This window comes from Hylobates moloch, unplaced genomic scaffold, assembly GCF_009828535.3.
Source record: "Hylobates moloch isolate HMO894 unplaced genomic scaffold, HMol_V3 SCAFFOLD_23, whole genome shotgun sequence".
Lineage (NCBI taxonomy): Eukaryota > Metazoa > Chordata > Mammalia > Primates > Hylobatidae > Hylobates > Hylobates moloch.
In genome coordinates, this window is record NW_026652298.1 from 16,668,403 (window position 1) to 16,694,262 (window position 25,860).

At 38.2% G+C, this 25,860-nt stretch overlaps 1 protein-coding gene across 6 annotated transcripts in view; it reads left to right on the forward strand.

Moving 5' to 3' along the window:
* Nucleotides 1-25,860, forward strand: part of MAST4 (microtubule associated serine/threonine kinase family member 4) — a 583,079-nt gene that overhangs the window by 459,281 nt on the left and 97,938 nt on the right. For all 6 annotated transcript variants that reach the window (XM_032145417.2, XM_058433847.1, XM_058433846.1 and 3 more), the window contains one exon: nucleotides 9,241-9,329. In XM_032145417.2, the coding sequence (XP_032001308.1) occupies nucleotides 9,241-9,329 (89 nt within the window). The remainder of the gene's footprint in view (nucleotides 1-9,240; nucleotides 9,330-25,860) is intronic.

Here is a 25,860-nt window from a genome sequence, read left to right on the forward strand (position 1 = left end):
CTATGCCGATATGTCTAACTTTGAAATAGAGCCACGAAATGGAGAATAACTCAGGAGAAATGAGTTGTTAAAAATGTACACTCATACACAGTGTAACATTTCAGTCAACAACAGACCACATATATGAAGGACTGCATATACACAGGTGGTCCCACATGATTGTAATGCCATATTTATACTGTACCTCTATGTTTAGATCCTGTCAACCTGAAAGGAAAAGTCCAAGGCAAAATTAAGATAAGTAGAGAGTTTCATTGGGGCTAAGTTTGAGGACTGCAACTCTGAGCGTAGATTCAAGTTGCTCTGCATATACACTCCAATTAGCAGCAGTTACAGGTAGATTTTTAAAGGAAAAGAAGAGGTAGTTCCTAAATTGTTTACCAAGAATTTATGTTAAAATAACACAAGCTAGGCCAGGCGCGGTGTCTCACGCTTGTAATCCCAGCACTTTGGGAGGCCGAGGCGGGCGGATCACGAGGTCAGGAGATCGAGACCACGGTGAAACCTCGTCTCTACTAAAAAATACAAAAAATTAGCCGGCCGTGGTGGCGGGCGCCTGTAGTCCCAGCTACTCAGAGAGGCTGAGGCAGGAGAAAGAATGGCGTGAACCCGGGAGGCGGAGCTTGCAGTGAGCCGAGATTGCGCCACTGCACTCCAGCCTGGGCGACAGAGCGAGACTCCGTCTCAAAATAAATAAATAAATAAAATAACACAAGCTATTAATTGTGTATACATTGTTATTTCTGTCATAAATTCCAAGAACGTGAAGATAATGAGTGAAGCAACTAGTCAGAAATAAAATGCCTTTAAACGATTGTCCCCCAGGCAAGGTGGGGATGTGAGTGAAGTCCCTACTCCTGTCTCTCTGGGCCTGATACATTTTGCATGTTTCACGTAGCTCTGACTGCTCTGAGCTATTTTTCTTTTCTCAATACACAAATACCATTGTGTTGCAGTTGCCTCCAGTGTTGAGTACAGTAACATGCTATACAGGTTTGTAGCCTGGGGTCCATAGACTGTCCCGTATAGCCTCAGTGTGCAGTAGGCTCTACCATCTAGGTTTGTGTAAGCGCGCTCTGTGATGTTTGCATGAGGACAAAATAGCCTAACGAGGCGTTTCTCCGAATGTATCCCTGCTAAGCAACAAGTGACTGTATTTTCATCAGGCAGATCACTGAAATTATGAGATTATTTAGGGAAGTCCTATGAAATGGATGGATAATCTGCAATGCATAGTATGTTCTGTAAAATTCTAGTGTTTATTGTTTATGAAAATGTGTTTAAAAGCTGAATGGGAATTTATCTCACACTTCAGCAGCTAATTTTTGTTCTATCTCTTTTCCAGATTCTGCCTTAGAGTCTAGTTATCTGTGAATCAGTCTTATCTCTCCTTTTATACTTTAAACACTTTGAAACAGCTTCATTTTCTTATCTCACACAGTACTTTGTACATGGGAATAGACATTCCAGAAATATTATATTGGATAGTGCCTTTTCTAATATCTACATGTTCAGCTGTTTTTCTTTTCTTCTGTGAAGACAGAGAATTGGGCCAGACCTCACTGTGGATTTATCTTAATGGATTAGATATATTTCCAGGAAGTACTATATAAGGTAATATATATTTTCCTACTGACTTTCTTCAGAATTTTTGAAAGCTTATCCCTTTCTCTAGCTATTGAAATTAGCTTAATTTTTTTTTTTGTTCATAGGTGAAAGCAGTGTAGGCAACCATTCATTCCCATTATAATTAATGCCTTTAGAAGAGTTTTTCTGCTAATAGAAAAGTTCAAGTATCAAGCCAATAGTGTCAATAATTACATTGCCCTGATCACTATGACCTGGATCATTACATTGATACAAATATGGAAAGGCCTTAGGCCCTCAGGCTGATACCTCAGTATCAGCACTTGCTATTTCTCCAAGTTTTTTGAGGCTGTACAAAAGAGCACAGACTGATGTAACACTTGCATTGAATTTTGGAGCTGTTTTTGTATAAACTAATTTTTACAGTAAAATACTATATTTGAAAGCAGAATCACAGGCGGTAAGAGTGCATTCAAGGTGCACATCAATTCGACATCCTAACTGGTCCTCCTGCTTCCTCCTTTTAATCTAGCAGCCAGAATGATTCTCTAAAAACAAAAGTCAGGTTATGTTCAGAACCTTCCAACAGTTTCCCTTGTCACTCAGGCTAAAAACCAGATTCTGCACTGTGGCCTGCAGGCTGCTGCAGACCTGCCTCCTGCCATGGCTCTACCGTCCTCTGCCTGGCTCTCTGCACGCCTGCCATGCTGGCCTGCCTGCTGCTATTAGAACACTCTGGCCTCAGGGCCTCTGCTCTTGCTGAATGCTCACTTCCTTGCTTTCTGGTCTTATCCTCTCTCACCTCCCCAGTGAGGCCTTTCCTGACCACCTGTTTGAAATTGTGAACTCCCACCCCTGCACTCTCTGTCCTACTTTGTGCATTATTTTTCCTCCATCGCTCTCATGTACCACAAATTTTACAAATGTGTTATGTTCATTTTCTGCTTTTCCCTCCAAAATGTAAGCTCCCTTGAGAGCAGAGATTTTTGTTTGTTTAGAATAGTGCCTAGCATATCTTAGGCACTCAGAAAGTAATTTATTGAAGTAATTAATGAAAGCCTGGGAGGAGCTCTGATTTCATGGGCCATAGGGAAGATGATCCCAGAGAGTTTCTTAACTTCACATTAGTAGCAAAGGGTGTGTGACAAAGGCAGAGAACAGCCTTGTTGTTTGTCTCTGCTGCCTTCTAAGGAGGAATAGTGCGTATCCAGCCAGCTACTAGGTGTGGCCTTGTGCTATTCAGAAAAAGTGGTGGAGATGTAGACTTGCAGATGCCTAGAAAGAAAGGATTGACTGATTTACATGAGAAAGACAGTTATTTCTGGGAGAAGACAACAGAATGTAGGCAAAAATAGAGATATCCAGGTGAAGCAGCAATAAGCAAGATTTGGGGACGAGGTGTCCAAAGATTTTAAGAAATATTTGCTTTATGTTGCATAATATAATTTTTCTTTCAAATATAGCCTCTTATCAAAGACATTTTTCAAATCTTTTTCAATCAAATGCACAGAGTTCTAGATCTTTAATGTTGCAAAGAGGAAAAAGAAATGTCCACGATACATAATTTTAGTGCATTTGGGAATCCTAAAATTTGCTTCAAAGGAATAATCTAAAAAAGGAATGAATTAGACCCATATTTACGTTGCCATGGTTAAACCTCAAAAACATAATGTTGAGTGAAAAAAAAAGTAAGTTACAGAATATCTAATTCTGTAGATATTCATCCAAAAGTATAATTCATCCAAAAGTCAAAAACATGACTGTCATACAAATACGAAGTGAAAATGTATCAAATATTTTGTTTAACATATCAGTGAGGGCAGCAGTAACATATTAAAACAGGTTCAAAGAGATTTTTAAAAATCAGACATATGAAAATATATACATATATAGTCAGGAATTATGAAACAAATTTGCTCATAGATGCAAAATTAGTATCTTACAGGACAGTGATAGTAAATATTTGAGGTCATCTTTCCTTGGGGTGGACATTAATTGTATCTTCACCAGATAGAATTCATTTACATTATTATGGATGAGAATCATTTGCATTACTCCCAGTTTTCTACTTAACTTCAGCTTCTACAGAGTTTTTAAATCACCTAGTCAATAGAAAAACAATGTGTATACCTTTACAGAATCAAATAATTCCCAGGGATCGTCTACTATACAAAGCCCAACAAGCCACTAAAAGGTAACTGTTAATTTCTTTTGTACAGTTTCAAGTCTCTGTTTTTTCTGTTATGTGATACTACTAGTGAAAAGTGGAAGCACACACATATAGTGTGGTTATACATATAGCATATATATATGTATATATACTACCATACCAAGAATGAATGGGCAAGCTGCAAGCCCCAGTTCTTTCAGTAGTTGCCTTTTAGGGACTGGAATATGTTATTGGTTTGGACTTCAGAGAGTACATTTTGTTCTCTCCCTAGTTTCTACATCTTTTTTAAAGATTGGAAACAAATAGCACAAGTGATACAGTTGCTTGTTCCAGTGTGGTAGGATTTGTTGGATTATTTTTCTATTTTATTAAAATTTTTGAGACCAAAAAAAGTAAGTTTATGAATGTTTCTCTCATCTGTTTCAACCCTTTCATTGTGAAGAAATGGAGACAGAAACCTGCTTAGTTCGTAACATTTATGCAGCATTACCACATTAGCTAGACAATTGCTAGCTCCTGGTCATGCCCTATTTCTTCCACTTCAGCCTTCTTCTTTAAGAAATATTCCAATGTTCATCTTCTCTTAAGGTGTGAGGAAATAGTTAGCAGATGTTCATGGACAGTAAAGCTTTGGTCTGTGATTGGTCTCCTGTGCAAATTTATCAAATTTTCATCAGGACAAAGTAATAATTCTAGCTTTACAGAATTACCGAGGCCCCTCTTACTCGATTCACTATATTATTACTGCCCCTCAATGGTGGTTAGTCTTATGTTTTACTGAATGTTGACCTTTCAAGTCAGCTGTGAATGTAAAAATCACTGCCTGTTGGGGTTTCCTCTCTTCATTGTTCTTGCCATGGTCAGAAATGATCAGAATTTATGTCTCAAAGTGAATGTAATTTAAAATTAAGTTGGATTTCACCTACTCAGAGTAATTGGAAAAGGCCACAGCCTGGTGGGCTTCACAGCTTTTAGAGACCTGGTAGGGGATGGCTAACAGGTTCTTCTGCCAGGAGACAAGTGGCAGACCCAGGTGTGAAACTTTTACAGGTCCCACCAAGCCTTTCTTATGGAGCACAGAGCATAAGGACAACTTCTGCAGAACGGAACGGGGTACTTGGAACCAAAAATACATACACCTCCTTCCCCACCTGCCTCCAGCTTAGTAGTCCTCTTTGTCCCTCACACTGAGCCAGGCCTGACTAAGATGATGAAATGCATGGCCTCTTTACCTTCCTAGCAAATGGGAGGTGCTGTTAGCAGTAATTAAGAAATTGAGAAGCTCCTTGTGAAACTGTTTTGGCGACAGTAATAGTGAACTCAGGGAGCAGGTGTGGTGCCTTGTTCAGTCCTCATTTCACCTGTCTGAGCAAAAACCATGCAGACAAATAAAACACTTCCTGGTGGTGACCTCATGTCACTCCAAAGCATCTCCACCCAAGCACCCGTTCAGCTGTGACATTCTTAAATGCAGTGTTCTGTCCATGCCTGCTCACCTCCTGCCTCTCAGGGGCAGCCAGTCCTTCTCCCTCAAGGTCCTATCATCAGAACATCTTTTCCCCTTCCCATTCTTCTCAGATTCTGTAGTGAGCAAGGTGCATTTCTTGTGCTGTGTGCCTAAGTTATCTTTCTGTGCCTCATAGTTGCCCCTAGGAGGAGCTTCCCAAGGAGGTACCAGATAAAGGAATGAAGTAAAAATAAATGCTTACTTGTGATCATCAGCTCCTGTCCTAATCCATTGTTTATGCCATTGTCTCAAGTTGTTATATGACTGTCTTCTCAGCCTAAATTCTGAATTTGCAAGTAGTGACTATGTGCCATTGTGTTAATAGAACAATAGTTGTCACCTTCCAAATTCAGAGAACAAACTGCATCTTATCCACAGGAAAGTAAGTTTTTCCATGTGCTGCTTCAACTGGAGAACTGAGAGAGGGTACTTCGTGGGAATTGGTTAGTCTCATGTTGGGCTTTCAGATCGGAGCATGGCTATGGTGAATGGCTTCTAGCTGTTGAAAAATGAAGTCAAAAGAATGTATTTGGGGATGGAATAGCTGCAATTTGAGTTCATAACTGTTCTTTAGTTTCATTTTTGCGGTCATGTCCCTGTATCCCTGAGGATGAAAACTGGAGATAACTCTTTACAAGCTCAAATGCTTAGATAAGGGTGAATTATAAAGAAGAGATTTCTGCTACAGGAGAAGTAGTATTCATGTTTAATCTGGTCGGACATCACTTGTTTTTCCCTTGGGTGACTTTGCTTGAAAAAAAAAAAAAAAAAGCAAGGCAGAATTGACTTAGCTGTGCCGGTGAAAAGGAAGGAGCCTTTAATTTGCCTGAGTGGAGATGTTTCCACTGTTTTATCATTTAATGGATTAAATGAGTAGGTGTGGCCATGAACACCTGGAGAGACTGCCTGACTTGCAGGTGCCATAAACTTCTGCTTTCATGGGCAGGAAAGTGTGTGATACCTGGAGGACAGAGGTCAGCTCAGCATTTTGCACCACTGTTATTATTAATGTGGGCATTGCCAGGTGCTGTGGCAACCTAGGTGGCAGATGCATTTCCAACCCACTTGAAGTTTTCTTACTGTTGGGGTTAAGTGCAGATTTTAATTCATTTATTGGGAATCAGGTACTTAGAGTATTAAGATTAGGTGACTGTCAGATATCCCAGAAGCAGGTAATACTGAGATTGGATGACCCTTCCTTCCTGTACCTGGGAAAGGTTTTCTACAGAATATCTCAGTAGGGTCCTAGGATTTTAAAAGTATTTAGATATATATATATCAAGATACAGGTATTTGGGAATGAAATGCAGTGTAAAGTGTCCCTCTACCCTTGAAAATTTTAGCAACAAATTCATTCATAAGGCTAAGACCCCATTTCATAAGTATAGAGATTTATTTCATGTACATATGGAAATATATCAGCCTATATTATATAAACACTGGCTTTGCTACTTTGGGATCATTTGATGTTTAAAAGCTTTCTATTTCATTGTTGAGAGAGATTCCAGAAAGTTCCAAGTCTGTTGTGATTTTAATATCATCTCTAGCTTCATATTGAAAGGAAAAAAGATTAGAGGAGACACTTTCAGTGATGAATTATGCTTTGATTATTCATGGCATTTGTCAATAAGATATACCTTCGATAATTTGTTTTGTGTAACATACTACCCATACCTTAAATATGGTAAAGTGTTCAAATTCTGAGGTAATTTGTTTTTAACTTCTCTTCTTTTAACTTGCTCATGTATTCATAGATGAAGTAGCCTGTTTTCTTTCACTCTACATTGCATTCGTAATGAATCATCTATTTATAAAGATTAGAAGTCTGTATAGAGGAGTAGACACACCCCGGATGACTGTAATGTAAATCTGTTTGTATATTGACCAAACAAGTATATTTTATTTGGGGGTTTTATTTGGACATTTCTTTTTGAGATTTTTTTTGAATCACGTTTTTGAAATCACTTTTCTACCCCTTTTGATAGACTTTAAATAACTAATGCAATCGTGAGGGTTTGTTGTTCATGTTTTCATTTTTTAAAAAATCTAAATTGTTCACTGTTTTGCCTTTTGTGGTAGTGTATGTACCTTAGTATGTATGGTAATGTACGTTTCTTAGAAATTTTTAAAGTTTTTCTTAAATAACATTTTCTAAATTTAGTTTTAAGTATATCAGCCTATTTCGCTGATATAACTGGTTAAGATATTTATTAGATTATTTGCATTGATACACATTTATGAATTTTATTTATACATATAAACAATAAATATGTTGAAAAGATCTTTATGCATGATGTAGATCAAATGCTAAACACAAAAAAATGTAGCCATTTTTATAATAACCTGAATTTCAGTTAATTTGCTGAAAGAAGTTTGCTGACATTTCTGGGACATAAATCTGTCATTTATAATTTCTTCTATTACCATCAGCAAGTTAATATATTTAATATTTCTGTATTGGAATGAAAGGAGACATTAATTTGAATTAACACTAAATACATTATACAGTATCTTTTAAAACCAATCAGACTGATTTAATGATTGTGAATTTAATAGGTTGAATACATACATTTCTTGATAGATGAGTTGATAATATCTAACCCACCTTCATAATTAAATATCAAAACTCTATTCTTATTAACAACTGCTTTAAGGCTGAGTAAACATGATCTTAATTAAACTCACAGATAATACTAGGGGATGCTGATTGCTGCACTAAGGAAAATAAAGTGATGCAGCCTGACCTTAAGAAATTATAAATATGGGACTGTTGACAAATGATAATAAGCAGCAAACATCTAAGAGAAGATAACTCCCAAGTCTGTATTGCTGAAAGAAATTGGGTTTGGTTTCGAAATGTATTATTTGAATATTTAGAAATGTTATCTCACTGTACCTAAATTAGAAGTCCAGTGAAAATTCCTGTTTCAGGAATCTGGTATAACAGAGGTCTGTCCTGCACTAGGAAGGCATTGCAATAAACTCCTAATGGTGGTTGAGGGCAGCACAGTGTAGGAGGATAGAAGCACAGAGCCCTCAGCCTTGTTATAGGTGAATTAAATGAGGTAACTTGCTGGGTTTTATCATCCTCCTCTGACTACTCTATTGCTAATAGAGAATGAAGTGCCAGTCTATTTTGAAGAAAAGCAAATGAAAATAAGATAATATCCACTTCACCCATCCTCCAGTTTTGTATTTGTCTTATTCTTTAAGGCTTGTGAAAGTTACTTTGAAATCAGATTAGCCATTTTATAACTTCCTACTAGCAGAAACAGGAACAAATTGTTGCCCTGTGCCCATGTGTACTAATTTATTTCTACGCTCTGGGTACTCAGGATAAAACCAGTAGCTAGCATGCTTGTGAAAGAGGACCATCACTATTATTTTAATACACTGGGATATGATTTTATGATTCCAGAACATTTACCTTAATAAAGAATTTGTGAATGCCATATACAAGATGAAAAAATGAATGAATGGTGAGATACATTTATCTTAGGCATCAGCTATTCTATTGACAAAAGACACAAATAAGAAATTTGTCTAAATAATTAGATTTTTAATTAGTGCATCATTATAAGATTAATGTCATTGCGCTTCATTGCGTGTAATTTTGTATTAGAAATTTTGTGTCAACAAAGATGCTACCTGTGGTTTGCTGATTTGAATCCTTAATTTATCACTTGTGTGTATGGCATGTTACATATCTGCAGTCAAGCGCTGGAAGAAGGCATTTGATTATTGCTCCACTGGTGGTGAGGAATATTGATGGTGTTGTGCTATATGAATACATAATATTTTCTAATGTTCAAGAGGCAGCCACCCCTCAAATATTAGTGAATGCATAATTGTAATAATTTTAACAATAACATGAGCAGATAGGTTTCTCAACCTGGTCCATGTCTACCTGGAACATGCTTGAACATTATTGATGCTATATTCTTTTTAAACTTTGTTTTTTCTTTCCTTTTGATAGTTGCCGAACAAGCAACCGGAAAAGCTTAATAGGCAATGGACAGTCACCAGCATTGCCTCGACCACACTCACCTCTCTCTGCTCATGCAGGTAATTGGTTACCATTTCTTGAGTTTTGTTTTATTTCTTTATTTGTTGGTTTTTTGAAATAATTAATGCATTTTGATATTCGGTATGTCTTCACATGTTATCTTTGTTTTCCTGTTGTTTTATCCCTAAGTTGTTCTTTGCGATATGTTAGCCCAAATCTTATCCTCCCTGTTTAAGTGTTTGGACTCTAAAATACAGAATTCCTTTTTATATGGGGTCCCTTTTTAATTATTTCTTTCTCCATTTCTAAATGCCTGGATGATACGACACATGGTTTCCATGTTAGGAATATCCTTGGGAAATGTAAACATGATAACTCATATGAAAAGTACTAATGTTAAGAACTGTTCAGCATATTTCTCCCTAAAATTGAACTTGTCTTATATATTGTGATGGTCATTTTAGGGACAAGGAAGATTTAAGAGAAAGCCTTTGGCCTCAAGTACTTTATAGAATTATAAGGAAGGCTAGAGCAGTACTGTAAAAACTAGACAATGAAAACTGCTTTATATGCTGGGTTTTTTTTTTTTTTTCAAAGTTCTATCCATGGCGATGCAAAGAAGAGAAGGGTTAATTCCAATAAAGAAAGTCTGGAAGAGTTTAAAGGAGCCATTTGCCCAAGATGTTGAAAGATGAGCAAGACTTTGTTGGCTGGTAGAGATGGAGTGAGAGAAAGGGAATTCTCAGTGTATGGCTAGAGTGTGGGATGTGTGTACTTCATTAAGAGAACATAAGGATGGAAAGGCAGAGGAAGGTCAGGAAGTGGGAGGAAGTTTGACTTTGAAGCCCTTTCAAGGGTTTTGAGGAGGATCTGTGTTATAGGAAGGTATCTTTAGGATTGTGAAGGATAAAGGTCAGAAGAATGAGCTCTTAGCCCTACTTCACTGTACTCTTGTGAAAACTCTAATTTGATACTCATGTGTTCTCAGATGATCTTGACCTTAAATGCAGGGCTACCACTCTCCCCAGAAAGCAGTTCTTAGGCTCAAGGGGCCTTTCAAGTTGAGACTGGGAGTTGTCTGTTATATTACTGGGGAGAAGAATGGAGAGAAAAGTAGTTGCTCCTTTGGAGTGAAATTTTATTTTCTCTGTAGAAATAATTAAAGGGATTGAAGATGGTAAAGTAAAAAGGTAAAAGATAGATAAAATTATGACACTGTAAAAAGACTACTAACATCTAGAAAGGCCTCTCCCAGGTAAAACCTTAGAGTTGGAGAAGCTCTTACACAGATGAAGACAAGTTCTAGACCACTCATAGCAGCATCATCTGTAATAGCTAAACATTTGAAGTAACCTAACGATCTATCGCTTGGAAAATGGATAAATGAATTGTGGCATAGTTATATCCAAAACACACTGTGCACATAGAAAACAAGTGAACACTACTCAGATTTGTGTGGATGAAACTCAAATATATTGTTGGACAGCAAAAGCGAGTCACAAAAGAATATTATGTAAGCCTTTCATATAAAGTTAACATGCTACATACAATATTTTGTTTAGGGATCTATATGTGTACATGATATATATTATATATCCTATAATATTATATTCTGTATATTCACTGTATTATATTTTGTGTATTTTTATAATATAAGAGCCTAAAGCAAAACATGGTAATGTTAAAGACTGATTTCATGATAGTAGTTACCTCTGAGAGGGCATGAGAGGGATATAATTAGGGAACGGGTGTAAGCAGTGGTAACATTATATTGCCAAGGCTACGTGATGAGGATACATTACTTCATTACTTTTATTACTACCATTTCTGTTTTTGAGATTGATATTACACCACTGTCATTAAAATCCTACAGAGGGTCAGACAGTGCCAGATACCTTACTTGGGACATTACTCTAGCACCCAGCACAGTGCACAGCAGTGTATGCTAGATGCTAAGTGAATGGTGGATTCTGTTTTTTAGTATATAATTCTGTGATTTAAATATTTTAATCTCGCTCCTCTTTATAGTATTTATAGCAATTTCACCATCATTTATGTGCCTGTTGATTCGTCTTTTATAGCTGTGATTTTCTTCACTTCTGATATTGAGAAGACAGAACATGTGGTTAAGACTTCAGTGATCCTTTTAATTATTTTTCTTTTCTTTCATAGACTTAGCTTAAGTTCTTTCTCCTTCAACATTAATTTAGAATTTAATCAGAGGAATGGGCAGAGGGAAGCCTGTCATTCAGGTTCTAAGAGTGTTTTGTTTTTGTTTTTGAGACAAAATCTACCTCTGTTGCCCAGGCTGGAGTGCAGTGGCACGATCTCAGCTAACTTTAACTTCTGCCTCCCAGGTTCAAGAGATTCTTGTGCCTCAGCCTCCCGAGTAGCTGGCATTATAGGCCATGCTACCATGCCTGGCTAATTTTTTTTGTTTGTTTGTTTTGTATTTTTAGTAGAGAGAAGATTTCGCCCTGTTGGCCAGGCTGGTCTCAAACTCCTGTGCTCAAGCATTCCTCCCGCCTCAGCCACCCAAAGTGCTGGGATCATAGGCATGAGCCACCGCACCACACCCAGCACTGTTTTTCTTTATGTTATGGAGCCAACATGTTGTTGTTCTCTCAGAGGCAGTGGAAGCCTGTCAGACTTTCTGTGAGAAGTGGCATTTATTACTATCTGGTAGATTCCTATTTCTGTATAAAAAGAAGAAAAACATGTGAATACGATGCAGGACGAGGCCTCACATCCTGATAACATGCAGTGCCTCTTCACCAGCCGTGCCTTTTGCCTCACCCTTTCTGTTGCTACGTTCTCTATCCTGCATTGGACACAGAGTGCCAGGCGAGGTTTTCTAGGCATCTTCGTCAAAACAAGAAGGAAAAACCTCCATCTCTCAGCACTTATTAACCTAAAAGATAAAGTTGCACTTTCTACTTTTCTTAGGTGGGGATTACATGAGCCCCGCCAGTCATCACGGACACATCGTTTGTACCTATCAAATGTATCAGTAGAGATGGGGACATTAATTTGTGTAGGGGTGTTAGCAGTGCTCTGGGGAGAAAGAGATATTGGCATACACAGTGGTCTGGAGCACATCTTCACAAAATAGTGTTTGTGGGGAGCCAGAGATTGCTAAAAGAACAGTGAATAGGACAGTCTCATTAAAAAAAAAAAAAAAAAAAAAGGGAAGAAAAGAAAAGAAGGCATAGAAAATCACAGGCTCTTATGTCCAGGAAGATTCTAAGCATGAAAAATAATCCAGAAGTCCCAAAGGGAAAAGACTAGTGTACCTCTCTTACAATGAAAATTTCTGTATCAAAAACAAACTCAAAAGAAATCAAAGTATGAAAAATGTTTGTGCCCATGACTGATTGCCAGTTTACATGAAGAAATTGTGTAAATTGATATGAAATGGTGAATGCACCAATAGAAAAATGGGCAAAAGGTGCAAATAGCATGACATAAGGAAAAAATAGCCAACAAAACATGAAATGATATGTCATTGCAATTATAAAAAAAAAAGTGCCCAGGCACAGTGGTCACACTTGTGATTGCAGCACTGTGGGAGACTGAGGCAGGAGGATTGCCTGAGCCCAGGAGTTTGAGCCTAGATGACATAGTGAGACCTCATCTCTACAAAATTTCTAAAAATTACCCAGGCATGGTGGCACATGCCTGTGGTCCCAGCTACTCAGGAGGCTGAGGTGGGAGGATCGCCTGAGCTGGGGAGGTCTAGGCTGCAGTGAGCTATAATGGTGCCACTGAACTCCACCATGGGTGAAGGAGATAGTATCATTCACCTAGCATGGGGTCAAAAACCTTTTTTAATTGATAAAATTCAGTGATAGCAAAGATATGGGAAAGCGGTCCCTTTCCCATGATCTAAGGGTTGATGTGAATTAGTGTAACCATTTTGGTTAGTGGTTTTCAGTATTGGTGAATATTTCAAATATGTTTACCCTTTTGCCCAGCAAATTAATGTAAAGGAATTTATCTTACTGATAGTCTCTTAAAATAACAGAAAATTATAAGTATAGCATGGCTTTTGTACCTAGCAAATGGAAAGGTACCAGTTTTTTATTTAAATTTTTCTTCAGTAATGGACTAGTTAAGTAAATAATGATTCTGGGGTATAACCCAGCATTACATAGTTGTTACAAAGAACAAGGTGGGCTTTTATGTGCTGGTATTGGAAGGATACACAAGATACATTGTTAGGTGAAAACATTGCATGTTGTTATTTCATGTGCATCTGTGTTTTAGAGTGTGTATACACAGATGAAAGCACGCTTGTATATTCATGCATAGTCATAGAAATTTGTGGAAAAGGAAAGGAGAAACTGTTAATTGTTTAGGGAATAAGAAAGTAAGGAAATTAGCACATAGTGCCTTTCTAATAAAAAGAAGGCTCTAAAAATAAAACCCATAAGAAAACAATATAATATCTGCAGTAGTTTTCTATTGCCGAATAACAAATTACTCATAATTTACTGTTTTAAACAACATGCATTTATTAATCTTACAGTTCTTCAGGGCAGAAATCTGGGCAGGCTCGCCTGGGTTCTCTGCTCAGGGTATTATGAGGCCAAAATCAAAGTGTTGGTTGAGCTAGGCTCTTACCTGGAGGCTGGGAAAGAACTCACTTCCAAGCCCATGCAGGTGTGGACAGATTTAGGTCATTGCCTTTGTAGGACTGAGTTCCCTGCTTCAGGCTGGCTATCAGCAAGGAGCTGCTTTTCAGCTCCTAGAAGCTGGCTGCCCTCTGCGGTCTTGTAGCCGGCAGAGGCACATACGGTCATTCTCACACTTCAAATCTGACTGCTCCTCCTTCCATCAACCAGAGAAAACTCTTGCTTTTAAAAGGCTCACTTGGTTGGGTGAGGCCCCACTCAGATAGTCTCTATACTTGAAGGTCAGCTGACTTGGGACAATTACAGCTAAAAAAATCTCTTCATGGTAGTATTCATTTTTTATTGAATAACTAGGGGACTGGAATTTTGAGGAGACCATGGTTAGAATTCTGCCTACCACAGTAACACTTCATATTGTATTTTGATTTAAATGAGTAAAAGAAGGAGCTCTAAGAGTGATACTTAAGAGGATGAGCCACAGAGGAAGAGGAGATAAAAACTGAGACACAGTGACTCCAGGCTGTTAAAGTGCTTAGGTAGCAAATGTAACCCTGTTGGCCAAAATACCTATTTTCTGTGTCTTCAAAAGTTGTTTTACTGTGAATTTGCAGGTGGCTACTTTGATGTATTTTTAAAAGGGTTTCTGTAAGGAAGGATGGAAAGGAGTTTCACTTTCTGTTGGGCAATTTTAAGAGTTATTAAAGATAGGAAATATCCCTAAATCTCTGTCTCTGTGTATATATAGATTTAGATTACAAAGAGACTTCATTTCTTAAGGGTTAGTCACCACTGTATTTATGCAGCTGTGTTCTGCTTGTTTCCGGTGGGCACATGGTGTTTGGGCAACAAAACAAAACATCCCAAATCCCACTCTTCAAAATGAATCACATGAACATTGTAACGCACATCACTTCATTATCTGCTCTTCCTCCCACCCCACAACCACCCATGGGGCTTTGACTTAACAAATAAAACTCTGCTTGAAACTTAGAGGATTTCCAAGGAGAAACTATATGACATCATGTACATTTTTTAACTGGGACTACAGGCGCCCGCCACCACGCCTGGCTAATTTTTTGTATTTTTAGCAGAGACGGGGTTTCACCGTGTTACCCAGGATGGTCTTGATCTCCTGACCTCGTGATCCACCCGCCTCGGCCTCCCAAAGTAGAGAGTATCACTATTATAACCCAGTGCCATCCTTGATATCAGCATGAAACTTTGTAATATTCTACAGCCCCAGGACTTTAACCTTGGAAGATGTGTAGTTGGGCCGTAACGAATTTAGTAAAACCTGAAATTTTGGCACATAATGCCAACCAAGCACTTACCTGTTTACTAATATGCATATGACTGGTGGCGGGCGCCTGTAGTCCCAGCTACTTGGAGAGGCTGAGGCAGGAGAATGGCGTGAACCCGGGAGGCGGAGCTTGCAGCGAGCCGAGATTGCGCCACTGCACTCCAGCCTGGGCGACAGAGCGAGACTCTGTCTCAAAAAAAAAAAAAAAAAAAAAAAAAAATTTCAAGAGAGTTTATAGGCTATGTTGTCATGACTCTAATCTTCAAGGCTTGTTTGCTTTAGAAGCATGAGTTTCTGACTATAACAGTAAAGCTAATAGTTTGTAAGAAATACGAGAAATCACCTAGGAAATATAAATCCTCTATCAACCCATTACTCGGAGATAACCCCTATTACCAGTTTATTGTATCTCTTCAGTCTTTTTTCCTGTATGTGCTCTGTGTGTGTGTGTGTGTGTGTGTGTGTGTGTGTGTGTGTGTGTCCATCTGAACATGTGACTGAAATGCCTGTGCTGAAACTTTTATTCCCCCCTTATCACCACCGAATAGTACAGTGTTGAAGAGTCCATCAATACAAGCCAAACATAATATCTTAGTATTTGTAATGTACATATTTTATTTCTATGGGATTTAGACATTTTCCATACTCATTAACCATTTGTATCTCCTTTTATTATTTACCTTTATTTTTATCTTTGGTCCCTCTCTTTTGTTTAACTTTTATTTTATTGGCTTATAAGAAGTGAGAACTGATATTAATCTTTTATAATCTCACCAGTATCCTTTTTCAATTTGCCATTTCCCTTTTTATAACAGTGAGTTGTTTTTTTTTTTTTTTTTACTAGTAGAAGTTATTATTTTTCATTTTGTGCACGTGTGTGTGGTCCAATCTGTCAGTTTTTTTTTTCTGATTTCTTCCCTGTTTGTTGTTATGTATAGTTGTACAGAGTTTTGCTTTTTTAACAAGACTGGTCTTGCTCTCAGCATCTCCTGCTCTGATCTCATTGCTTCCCCTCCCTCTTTCTGCTTGACAAGTTCAGCATCAGTGATGCGTGTCTTTACCTTTTCATACTCTTAGTCTGTCAGTATAGGGTGACGGTTTTCCTAAGCAGTGAGCAAGTTCTTGGGCAAAAAAAAAAAAAATCTGAATTCTTTCTAAACCGTATTGGTGAGCCTACAAGGGAAGGAAGTCTGTAAGCCAAATGGGCATTACAACAGTTTTTTCCACCTCCCCAGACTCCTGGAGTTGACTTATACACACACCTTTCTGCTCAGGTATTTGTGGTACCATCAGATTTTCATGCAGTGCTCAAAGGAGAGGCTATTACTTACGAATTTTAGTTTGCTGGTGAGAACAATTTAGTCATTAGAGATGAATGATCTTTAGGTGCCAGTGAAAGAATTCTCTTTATAAGATGAGGCTGGGCTGGGCGCGGTGGCTCACGCCTGTAATCCCAGCACTTTGGGAGGCTAAGGCGGGTGGATCACGAGGTTGGGAGATCCAGACCATCCTGGCCAACATGGTGAAACCATCTTTACTAAAAATACAAAAATTAGCTGAGCGTGGTGGCACACACCTGTATTCCCAGCTACTCAGGAAGCTGAGGCAGGAGAATCGCTTGAACCCAGGAGGCGGAGGCTGCAGTGAGCCGAGATCATGCCACTGCACTCCAGCCTGGGCGACACAGCGAGACTGTCTCAAAAATAGAAAGGTGAGGCTGGAGACATGACCCTGAGTGAAATATTGCCTTTGTTGTGTTTATTTTGTGACTTTCATTCAAAAGCCTTCAGCAGATTTTCCATGCTTGAAATATTATTTCCCAAATGTTTGAACCTGCTTTATAGATCTTTAATAAAAATGTTCATTCAGCAAGGCAATGACCTCCTTTGGCTGCATAGACATGATAGTACAAGACAAATAGTTCCCTTGCGTCTTTAAATTTGGGGAATAGGACAAAGGAAAATTAGGTGCTCACAGAGTCATAACAGATTAATTGTTAGCCTTAATAGGAATTAAGTTTCCTGGTGCCCCACATAACCACTGTTTCTTTAAAATAATACTAACTTTTTTGTTTTTTCAAAGGGATTTCTGACATCATACATTTCCTTTTTAAAAAAAAAAATATGTCAGGCTCAACAAAATCAACTTGTAAAACCTTATCTTCAATTTAGAGCACCTTGCTGTCGTCTTTGTAGAGTGTCATTTTATGTTGGTAAAATAGGCAAATCATGTGGCTAAGCTTTATCCAGGTGATTCCTTTAGTCAGCCATGGGTAGAGCATCACCTTGGAATCATCTAATTTTATTAAAACCTTTTTCACTGAGCCCCAGGATCAGATTTCTTACAGTGTGTATGTCCAAGCTATATCATTTCACAGTGCATCTATTCTGTGATTTCAAGTCATTTCATTAATAAGTTTCTCAGCATTACAGAGAATACCATCTTTATGTTCCATGCTGTACTCACTTTTTTTTTTTGTCCTTAGCCTTTGTGTAATTGCCAATTGTTACTTAAGTAATGACACATCTAGCCCTTCCTGCTCAAGGAAAAGAATGATAAAATCAGATGGACTGACGTCAGTCAGTGTGTTTTCCTAGTCTGGGGTATTGCTTTGTGTCGAGGCAATAATCGGGTGTATATAGCAACATCATCAGTCTTTGTTAATTCCTTTATGCAGATCCATCTGCCCTGTGCCCTTCATTTATCATTTTGGCCCTTTAAGAAGTCTGTAATGTTGATGTATAATCTATTCCTAGTAATAATTCAATGCATTGTTCATATTTCCCTAATCTCTGGGTGTAAGAGAATTTAATCTGAATGGCCTTTGATTTAGATTTTTATTCTCTCCTTTATTATAAATTAAAGCTGTTGGAAACTGATGCCTACTTTTAATTTTAAAGCTCCCCCATGTTAACAAACGCGGTAGCAACTTTTTTTTTTTTTTGTAAGAACATGGGTCATCCTGGGCAGCCACCCATAGGGCAGGTTTTTCATTCTGTTTAATTTTGCTTTTCAATCAAAATTTTGCAGCATTTTTGTTGTGTTTATGTATCCACTGGGGACTTTGTTTAGCTAGGGTTGGTTGCTGAAGTCCCAGCTGGATATTAATTACATATTTTCCATGTTAGAATTGACAGTCCTTAAGGAAAGATTGGATGTGGGGTGAGAGAGAGTTGATCAAAGGTGACTTCCAGCTTGCTGAGAATATGGAAGACTGGACGGGACGTTTCTGAAGATGGAAGAAACAAGAAAAATGAATCAGAGGTCATACTTAAGAGTTCACTTTGCTGCATATTGGGCCAACTTGCTCATGAGACATTCAAGTGATGTAAATAGGCAGTTGTTGTTACATAGGTCTGAAACTCAGAGGTTGCCTCTGTGTTGGCGATGTCAGTTGGAAGCCATTAATTCACTGATGGTATTTAAAACCGTGAGAGGGGAGGAAATCATTGAAGGGAGAGTTGGAGTGAGAAGAAGCCAAAGCCTGGCTCTACAATGCTAACATTTTAAGGTCCTGAGAGGACACATGGCCAGCAGGAGACTGAGAAGCAGAAACCTGAGAGGCAGGAGGGAAGGTGGAGAATGCAGTGCCATAGAATCCAAGAGCAGACGGGTGCCCACAATGAGGGAGGCGTCCATCTTAACATCAAGTCAGCCAGCCCTATCAGGTGCTTCACAGATGTTCACTGAATGAAAGAATAAATAATTGTTTATAGATAAATGGCCAAAGACTCATTTGACTCTTAGGACCAAAAATGCAGCATGTGCCCTAATGCAAGTAAAGGATTACTTTCCCCCAAAAGAGGGAGTCTTCCTTAATACTGAAGTACCACAAAGCCCCGTACATCATACATTATCTTAATTACTTTATTTTGAAAGTAGTTTTAGGAAATCTTTCATTTGCCTTGTCCATAATATAATCCATTTCAACCATTGCTAAGCTGAATGGAGGCTGTTGCCTTTCAAACTCTTCCATAGTTTAGTTGCCAAGGTGAGACTGATATACAACCTGCCAAGTCCAAAAAGCAGCCAAACAGGGCAGTGCTTCACCTAAAACAAGGATATCTAAAACTTTCTATTTTTGACAGAAAATCGCCATTGGGAATTCTGGAGGTTACTTTTTCTGTGAGAAGAGATTCTTATAAATTTTAGAGAGCAGAAGAACTCTTGAAAAACTAGAGTCTCAAAATAGTCAACTTCTTGAAAGTTACTGAGAATAATCTTTTTAATATCAAATTTTGTCAAAAAATACAATTGGAAATTAAAATAATTGGTTTGTCTACTTTGGCCATTTTTGTATTCGACATTTTCAGATTTAAATCTGGTGCAGCATATAATTACATATTTTATTGCTTAAAACGTCTAAATTAATAAATAGTATAAATAACAATGTATTAGTGTATATATTCTAAATCCCTAAAAGTTTATATATTCAAACTGGGAAAAATAATTTTCTCATCTACTAGTTGAAAATGAGAAATTGCCTTGTGTCCAGGGTTGCTTTTGTTCTAAAATATGATCAGTGACCACCTAGAAAGTAAAAGGTGTATTTAAAATTCTTACTAGTCACCTCTCACTCTTGTGGTTTTGAGAACATGGTAGTCTCTGACGGGACAGTTTCAGTGACCATCACAGTGATTTCTGTGGCTTTGGCTTTTCTGCTCCTAGCTTGCTCGTCAGCAGTTTACTCTCAGGTTTATCTCTGAATTTGAGTTAGAAATCCTCAGCTGTATGTCAATAGAGACTGTCTTCCTCCAGTCATTAGCTGGTGAGAGAGTGTGGATTTGTATCACAGGCAAACTAACTGTTCCACAGAGACAAAAGGACTTGAGGCAGGGGCTCTGTTAGCGTGGGGATCAGCCAGCTGTCTTCATTAAGTGCCCAGTGCCATAGACAGAAGGCTGAATGCTCAACACAGCCACAGTGGCCTGCACCCATCAGGCAACCAGTAAGGGAAGTTTAAAAGTCTGTATCTTAAAATCAAGTATATATGTAAAAAGCATTTTCTTTTTTTGGCACGTTTAAATATCATGTACAGGAATGATATCTGTATCTTTGAACTTATTCATTCTGGCATAATTGCAGCTTCAGCTTTATGATGCTTTAATGCAGATTTTAAAAACTGACTACAGCAATGTATGAGTACTTCTCTACAAAAGCCATGTAAACTGCAGGCTTTCAAGTTCTAAGCTTTCACGTTTGGAGTAACAGTGGGTAATTGCAGAGCTTGTCATGAAGTGTTCAGGTGTGCACACACTGTGGTAACCCAGAAGTTTAGAGGGTTCAAGCCTCGGGGGGAGGAGCCCATCAACACTCTCACTGGAGTTGGTAGCATATTTTGCTTTCCCTAGTCAAGGGAGGAGAGAGGTGGATACAATTTAGAATGTATAAATACAAGAACAGTCATATAGTTTTAGAGGGGAGAGATGAATTTTGCTTGAAAAAAGTCTGAACTATTTTAGATGTTTTTAAAAATATGTTTAAAAACTTCTATTTACAAAAGCTGTATATATTCAGTGTAGAAAACTTGGAAAATATAAGAACAAAGAAGAATTGAAAAATCATCTATATCGTCCCCCTTAAAAGAAACATATAGGTAAAAGAAAATAGAAATAAATAAATATAAATCATCTGTATTCTTATCCATTACTCAGAATTAACTATTTAACATTTGAATGTATGTCTGTGCATTTTATATATCTACTATAATATTTATAACATCCTTACATAAATTTCTCTATATAAACATGATTTATTTATATACATTTGTATATACATGTATAAATGTATGATCACAAATATAATTTTATGTCTATATCATTTTCTTTTAGCGTTATGTTTTGACTGTTTTTATATGTCATTAAATATCTTTTTTCCCCTAATAGTTTCAAAATATACAAAATATTCTATTTTATGAAAGTGCCATAACTGCCTCCCCCAATGGACATTCTGGCTGTTCCCAGTATTTTTGTCCTTATAAGTAATGCTGTGGTGAATAGCATTATTCATGAATCTTTGTGATCAACTCTGATTAGTTTCTCAGCTTAAACCAAGAAAAATGTTCTTTCAGGTGTTGGCCTTTTATTGTCTTGTATTTGTGTTGTTAGGCTTTCCATTATTTCTTTACTTAGATTTTTGAGGCCCCAGAAGCCAGAGATTGTATCCACAGGAAATGCTCTTTAATGCTTGCTGCAAATGACATTTAATAAGCATCAAGAATGTGTTGTATAGGCACCAAGATAACTTTACACATATCTAAGTACCTCTCCAATATGTTCTCCCTAGCTGAAACAATAGCCAGTTGTGTTAAACTTCCAGGAACTTTGTACCCAGTGACATAATGATGACCTGATGATGTCAGTGAGATGAATGAGGGAGGAACTATTGCAGGAGGCTACAGAGCCTGTCACACTTTTGTTCCTGCCAGACATTGAGGACTATACTTGGGTGTAGAAACCTCCATCTACTATGTAGCTCAGAAATTCTGCTACCCGAACCCTTTTGATTTTGAGATGGCTGACAATGATATGCTAAATGGTATACATAATAAACACTGGACCTCAGGGTAAAAGATCTGGTCTTTACCTAGCCCTCCCAGTTAGCAGCAATTCTACTTTGGGCAGTTCACTCTCTGGGTCTCAACCTCCTCATCTATCAAATGGAAGTGGTCAGACTTGCTCTTGGAACCTCATATGATTGTTCAAATGGAAAAGTATTTTCAGTATTATAAAGTACAACAACAGTGTCAAGTTTTAAGAAACTACCAGAGGATTATTACAACCAATCTGAATTTATAGCTAGAAATTTGTAGCTAGAAATGATACGACATCATAGTGTGTAAATACAAAGCAAATTAGGACACAGGCTTATTGCCATCTCCAAGTGGATTATTGACAAAGGCATGTGTCATCCATGTAACCAAGTCTCTGCTGGGACACACTTGCAGTAGTCTGTGATGTTTTCATTTTGGTATACCAACCTTCGGAGGTCCCTTTGCTGGTATAGTTACTCTGGTTTAGAGCTGATTTGGGAAATTAATGGCATTTAAAAAAAAATCAACTCCAGTAGATCAGAACCATGGCAGTTCCAGAGAGGCTGCTTCAGTGATAAGGAGTGGCAAGGGTGATCTGGTAGTGGGATTCACAGCCCCTACCCCACCTTTGCTTCATTCAACCAGAGAAGCTCAACCTGTCCCATTCTGGACTAAGGAGTAATCTTTTGCTTGAGCTGAAGAATCGGTGTACACACACGGACACATACACAGGCTTGAAACCATTCTAGGAAACGGAGACCCAGTGCATCTAGTGTCCAGGATGCTGTGACTTGCTGGTATCTGAGCCAGCTCTGGAGCTCTGCTCCCCAGATCTCTGCATCTTGCACCCCTCCCAGTGAGGCCCTGGAATCTATCCCTGAAGATGCCTTCTAGAAGAATCAGGAAAGACCTGGGACATCTCCAGAGTGAGCCTTGATTCACTCTTCTCTCTGGGTCCTGAACACAGTGTTTAGATGAATGATTTTCTTCATTTATGTTTCATCTGTCCTATTCTGTTATATTAGTCTGTTCTCATGCTGCTATGAAGAAATTCTCGAGACTGGGTAATTTATAAAGGAGAGGTTTAATTGACTCACAGTTCTGCATGGCTGGGAAGGCCTCAGGAAACTTACAATCATGGCGGAAGGTGAAGGGGAAGAAAGGTACCTTATTCACAGGGCGGCAGGAAAGAGTGAGAGCAAGCAGGGGAAATGCCAGATGACATAAGGCCATCAGATCTTGTGAGACTCACTCCCTATCACGAGAATAGAATGGGAGAAACCATCTCCATGATCCAGTCACTTTCCCCTGGGTCCCTCCCACAACACGTGGGGATTATAGAAAGTACAATTCAAAATGAGATTTTGGGTGGGGACACAGCCTAACCATACTATCTGTCAAAGAACTTGGGTCCCCCACTTAAATAGATAGTGGTGGTGGGGTGGGAAGAAACCTCACTTTTCCAAAACGAAATACAGGCATTTTTTTGTTTACAGTCATTTTGTTGTGATATTTATCATTTATGGGATGTTTTAAGCATAGAAAAAATTCTAGTATTATTTTAGGAATGAACTATATTGCTGTGGTACATTAAAACAGTAGTCGAGATAAGCAAGGTAATAGTAAGCTAACAGGTCTCATGCAACTAAATCAGGTCAAGAATAGTCAGCAGGAGATGGCACCCACCTGAGAAACACGTGGGCTGAGAGAGGAAAACTTCCTAATCATTGTAATAAAAACCATGCATTTCCTAAGTATTCTGCTGACCCTCCTGCTGACACCCTTCTCGTTGGTGGAGAGTCACTGATACACGTACACCTAAGGACGTCCCCAAAGCATGAGCATTCTAAAGTGGTCCATGTATTAAGGTGTCAGATGTTGATGAACAGAGAGACTGGCATTTAATTACATGGACTCTGCTCATCTTTTATCCTTAGATATAAAGAAGTTATATTTCAGGTTAATTTTCTTAAAGTTTTATCATGGTCTGCTAAAAATCAAATATGACTTTGAACAGTTCTCTTACCTTGGCTTTAATTTCCTTTTCTATTAAAGGAGGAGATTGGATATATATATATATAATTTTAAAATATTCCTTCTAAGGCTGTACCTTCATATTTCTAGTTCTTTGGCTTTAAAGAAGATTTTCTTTCACCCTGTGTTCTCAGGATTAATTTATACCTGCCTGTGTTCTCCATAGGAGTCATGCTTTTAGTATTCCAGCTCTGATGACAAATGACACTCTCAGCATCTAAAATATTAAAGAGAAAAGAATGGGTTAGCTGGTTGGGCCCAACAGACATAAGATGTAAGGGCATGCCCGAGTGACCCTCAGCATGTTCTGGATATGCACTCCGCATTTCATCAGCATGTGAGGATGGATGTGCCCTTTAGAAGGAATTTTGAGAGGAAAACAGGTTGTCCTGTGGACCGTGCCTCCCAGGAACTTTGAAGGCCAGGTATCCCCTTGTTTATCTGGAGAAGCAACACATCCCAGTTTGTGGTAGTTATATCTCTACGCTGGAAAAATTAGGCCTAAAGCCTATTTTTGCACATGTGGGAATGTACTGGAAGTCCTGCAATAGTTACCAGAGTGACCGGCCAGTGTCTGAAGGAATGAACGTAGTTTTGAAGGCTTTGAGAGAAAGTGTGTGTGTGTATGTGTGTGTGTGTTCCTCAGCAAAAGAACATGGCCTACTTCAGTGTTTAGAGATGCAAATCATCTTAAATAGGCCAAATGCAGGAAATGAAACAAGTTCCTTAATTGGTAAAAAGCCCACTTCTTTGTGGGATCAGTAATTTGGCTTGGGAATGCACACATTCCAGCATCCTTGAAATTGAAAGAAAAAAAAATAGGTGAATTGATTCACATTTGGTGCTCTTATGCCATTATTTCAGTAGGAAATGTGGGTTTTAAGCTTATCATTTCATTTGACAGTTTTGATTTCCAAAAGAGAAGGACCAAATGCAAATTTTTCTCCCTTCTCTGGAGACATAGACGGACTTTTAACATCAAGAGATGTACATACCTCCTCTGACAACACATTTAACATAAGCAGTATCAGTCTGCCCTGTCAGTGGTTCTGTGAAGCTGTTTATTTCATCCTACTTTTCTTATTGTTGACAAAAATGAGGGATGTTCATTTCTTCTAGTGATGTGGGCTTTAACTATTTCTGTCATGAGTGCAGTGTGCCTATCTAACCTGAATCCTACTTACCATTCATTTCCTGAAATTGTCTTTACTAGCAGGGTAGAAGTTACAGTATCTAAATATAAGTTGCTGACCTTTATTTACTTCAGAATGAGCAGTTGACTTGTGAGTTTATGTTTGACAGCTAATCATGCATTCTGCTTTTTATTAAAATACCCATAACATCTGCCACCACCCCTTATTTGTAAAACTGCTATAATACTGGAAACTAAGAACATACCAATGATCATTCACATCTTGAGTAGGAATGAATGCTGTTACCTGTGGCAACACAAAATCTTGTGTCAGTAATCAGCTCGTGGCTAGACCATAGAAACAGTATGATAGCGAGACAGGCAGGAGACAGAAGGTGGATTTCACCTTCCTGGACTGCATACCCTGACATCAGAGACTTTATACCTGTCCCCACAATCAGAATATCTGGCAGTCACCACCCAACCCTGCACCACAAAGAAGCCGCATTTTGTGCTGATCAGAGCCATCCATTGCCCTCCCAACAGTATTATCTTTCTGTAGGAAATTTAAGAAACTATACTTTCCAGTATTAAACATCCCACATCAGATAAATTGGGGATTCATTTATTAATCTGTAATAATATGCCTTTTTGGTGGGGGAGCCAGATTAATGGAACAAAGTCAATGATCAAAAATACTATCATTGAAGACTTTGATAAGTCAGTTAACAGTAAAATTGGTACAAATAGTGGAAACAAACAAAACTCTGCTCTAGAGATAGTCTTGTGGCTTTTAAATTTTTAAGCAATGAAGGCAAAAGACCTACAAACAACTGAAACTATCTGAACAGGAAATAAAATAAAATAATTGCTAACAAAGGAATAAAATGCATGCTGACCTCAGTCATACCTTTCACTGCTAGATAATGATGTAATGGCCAGAGAACTCTATTTGCTA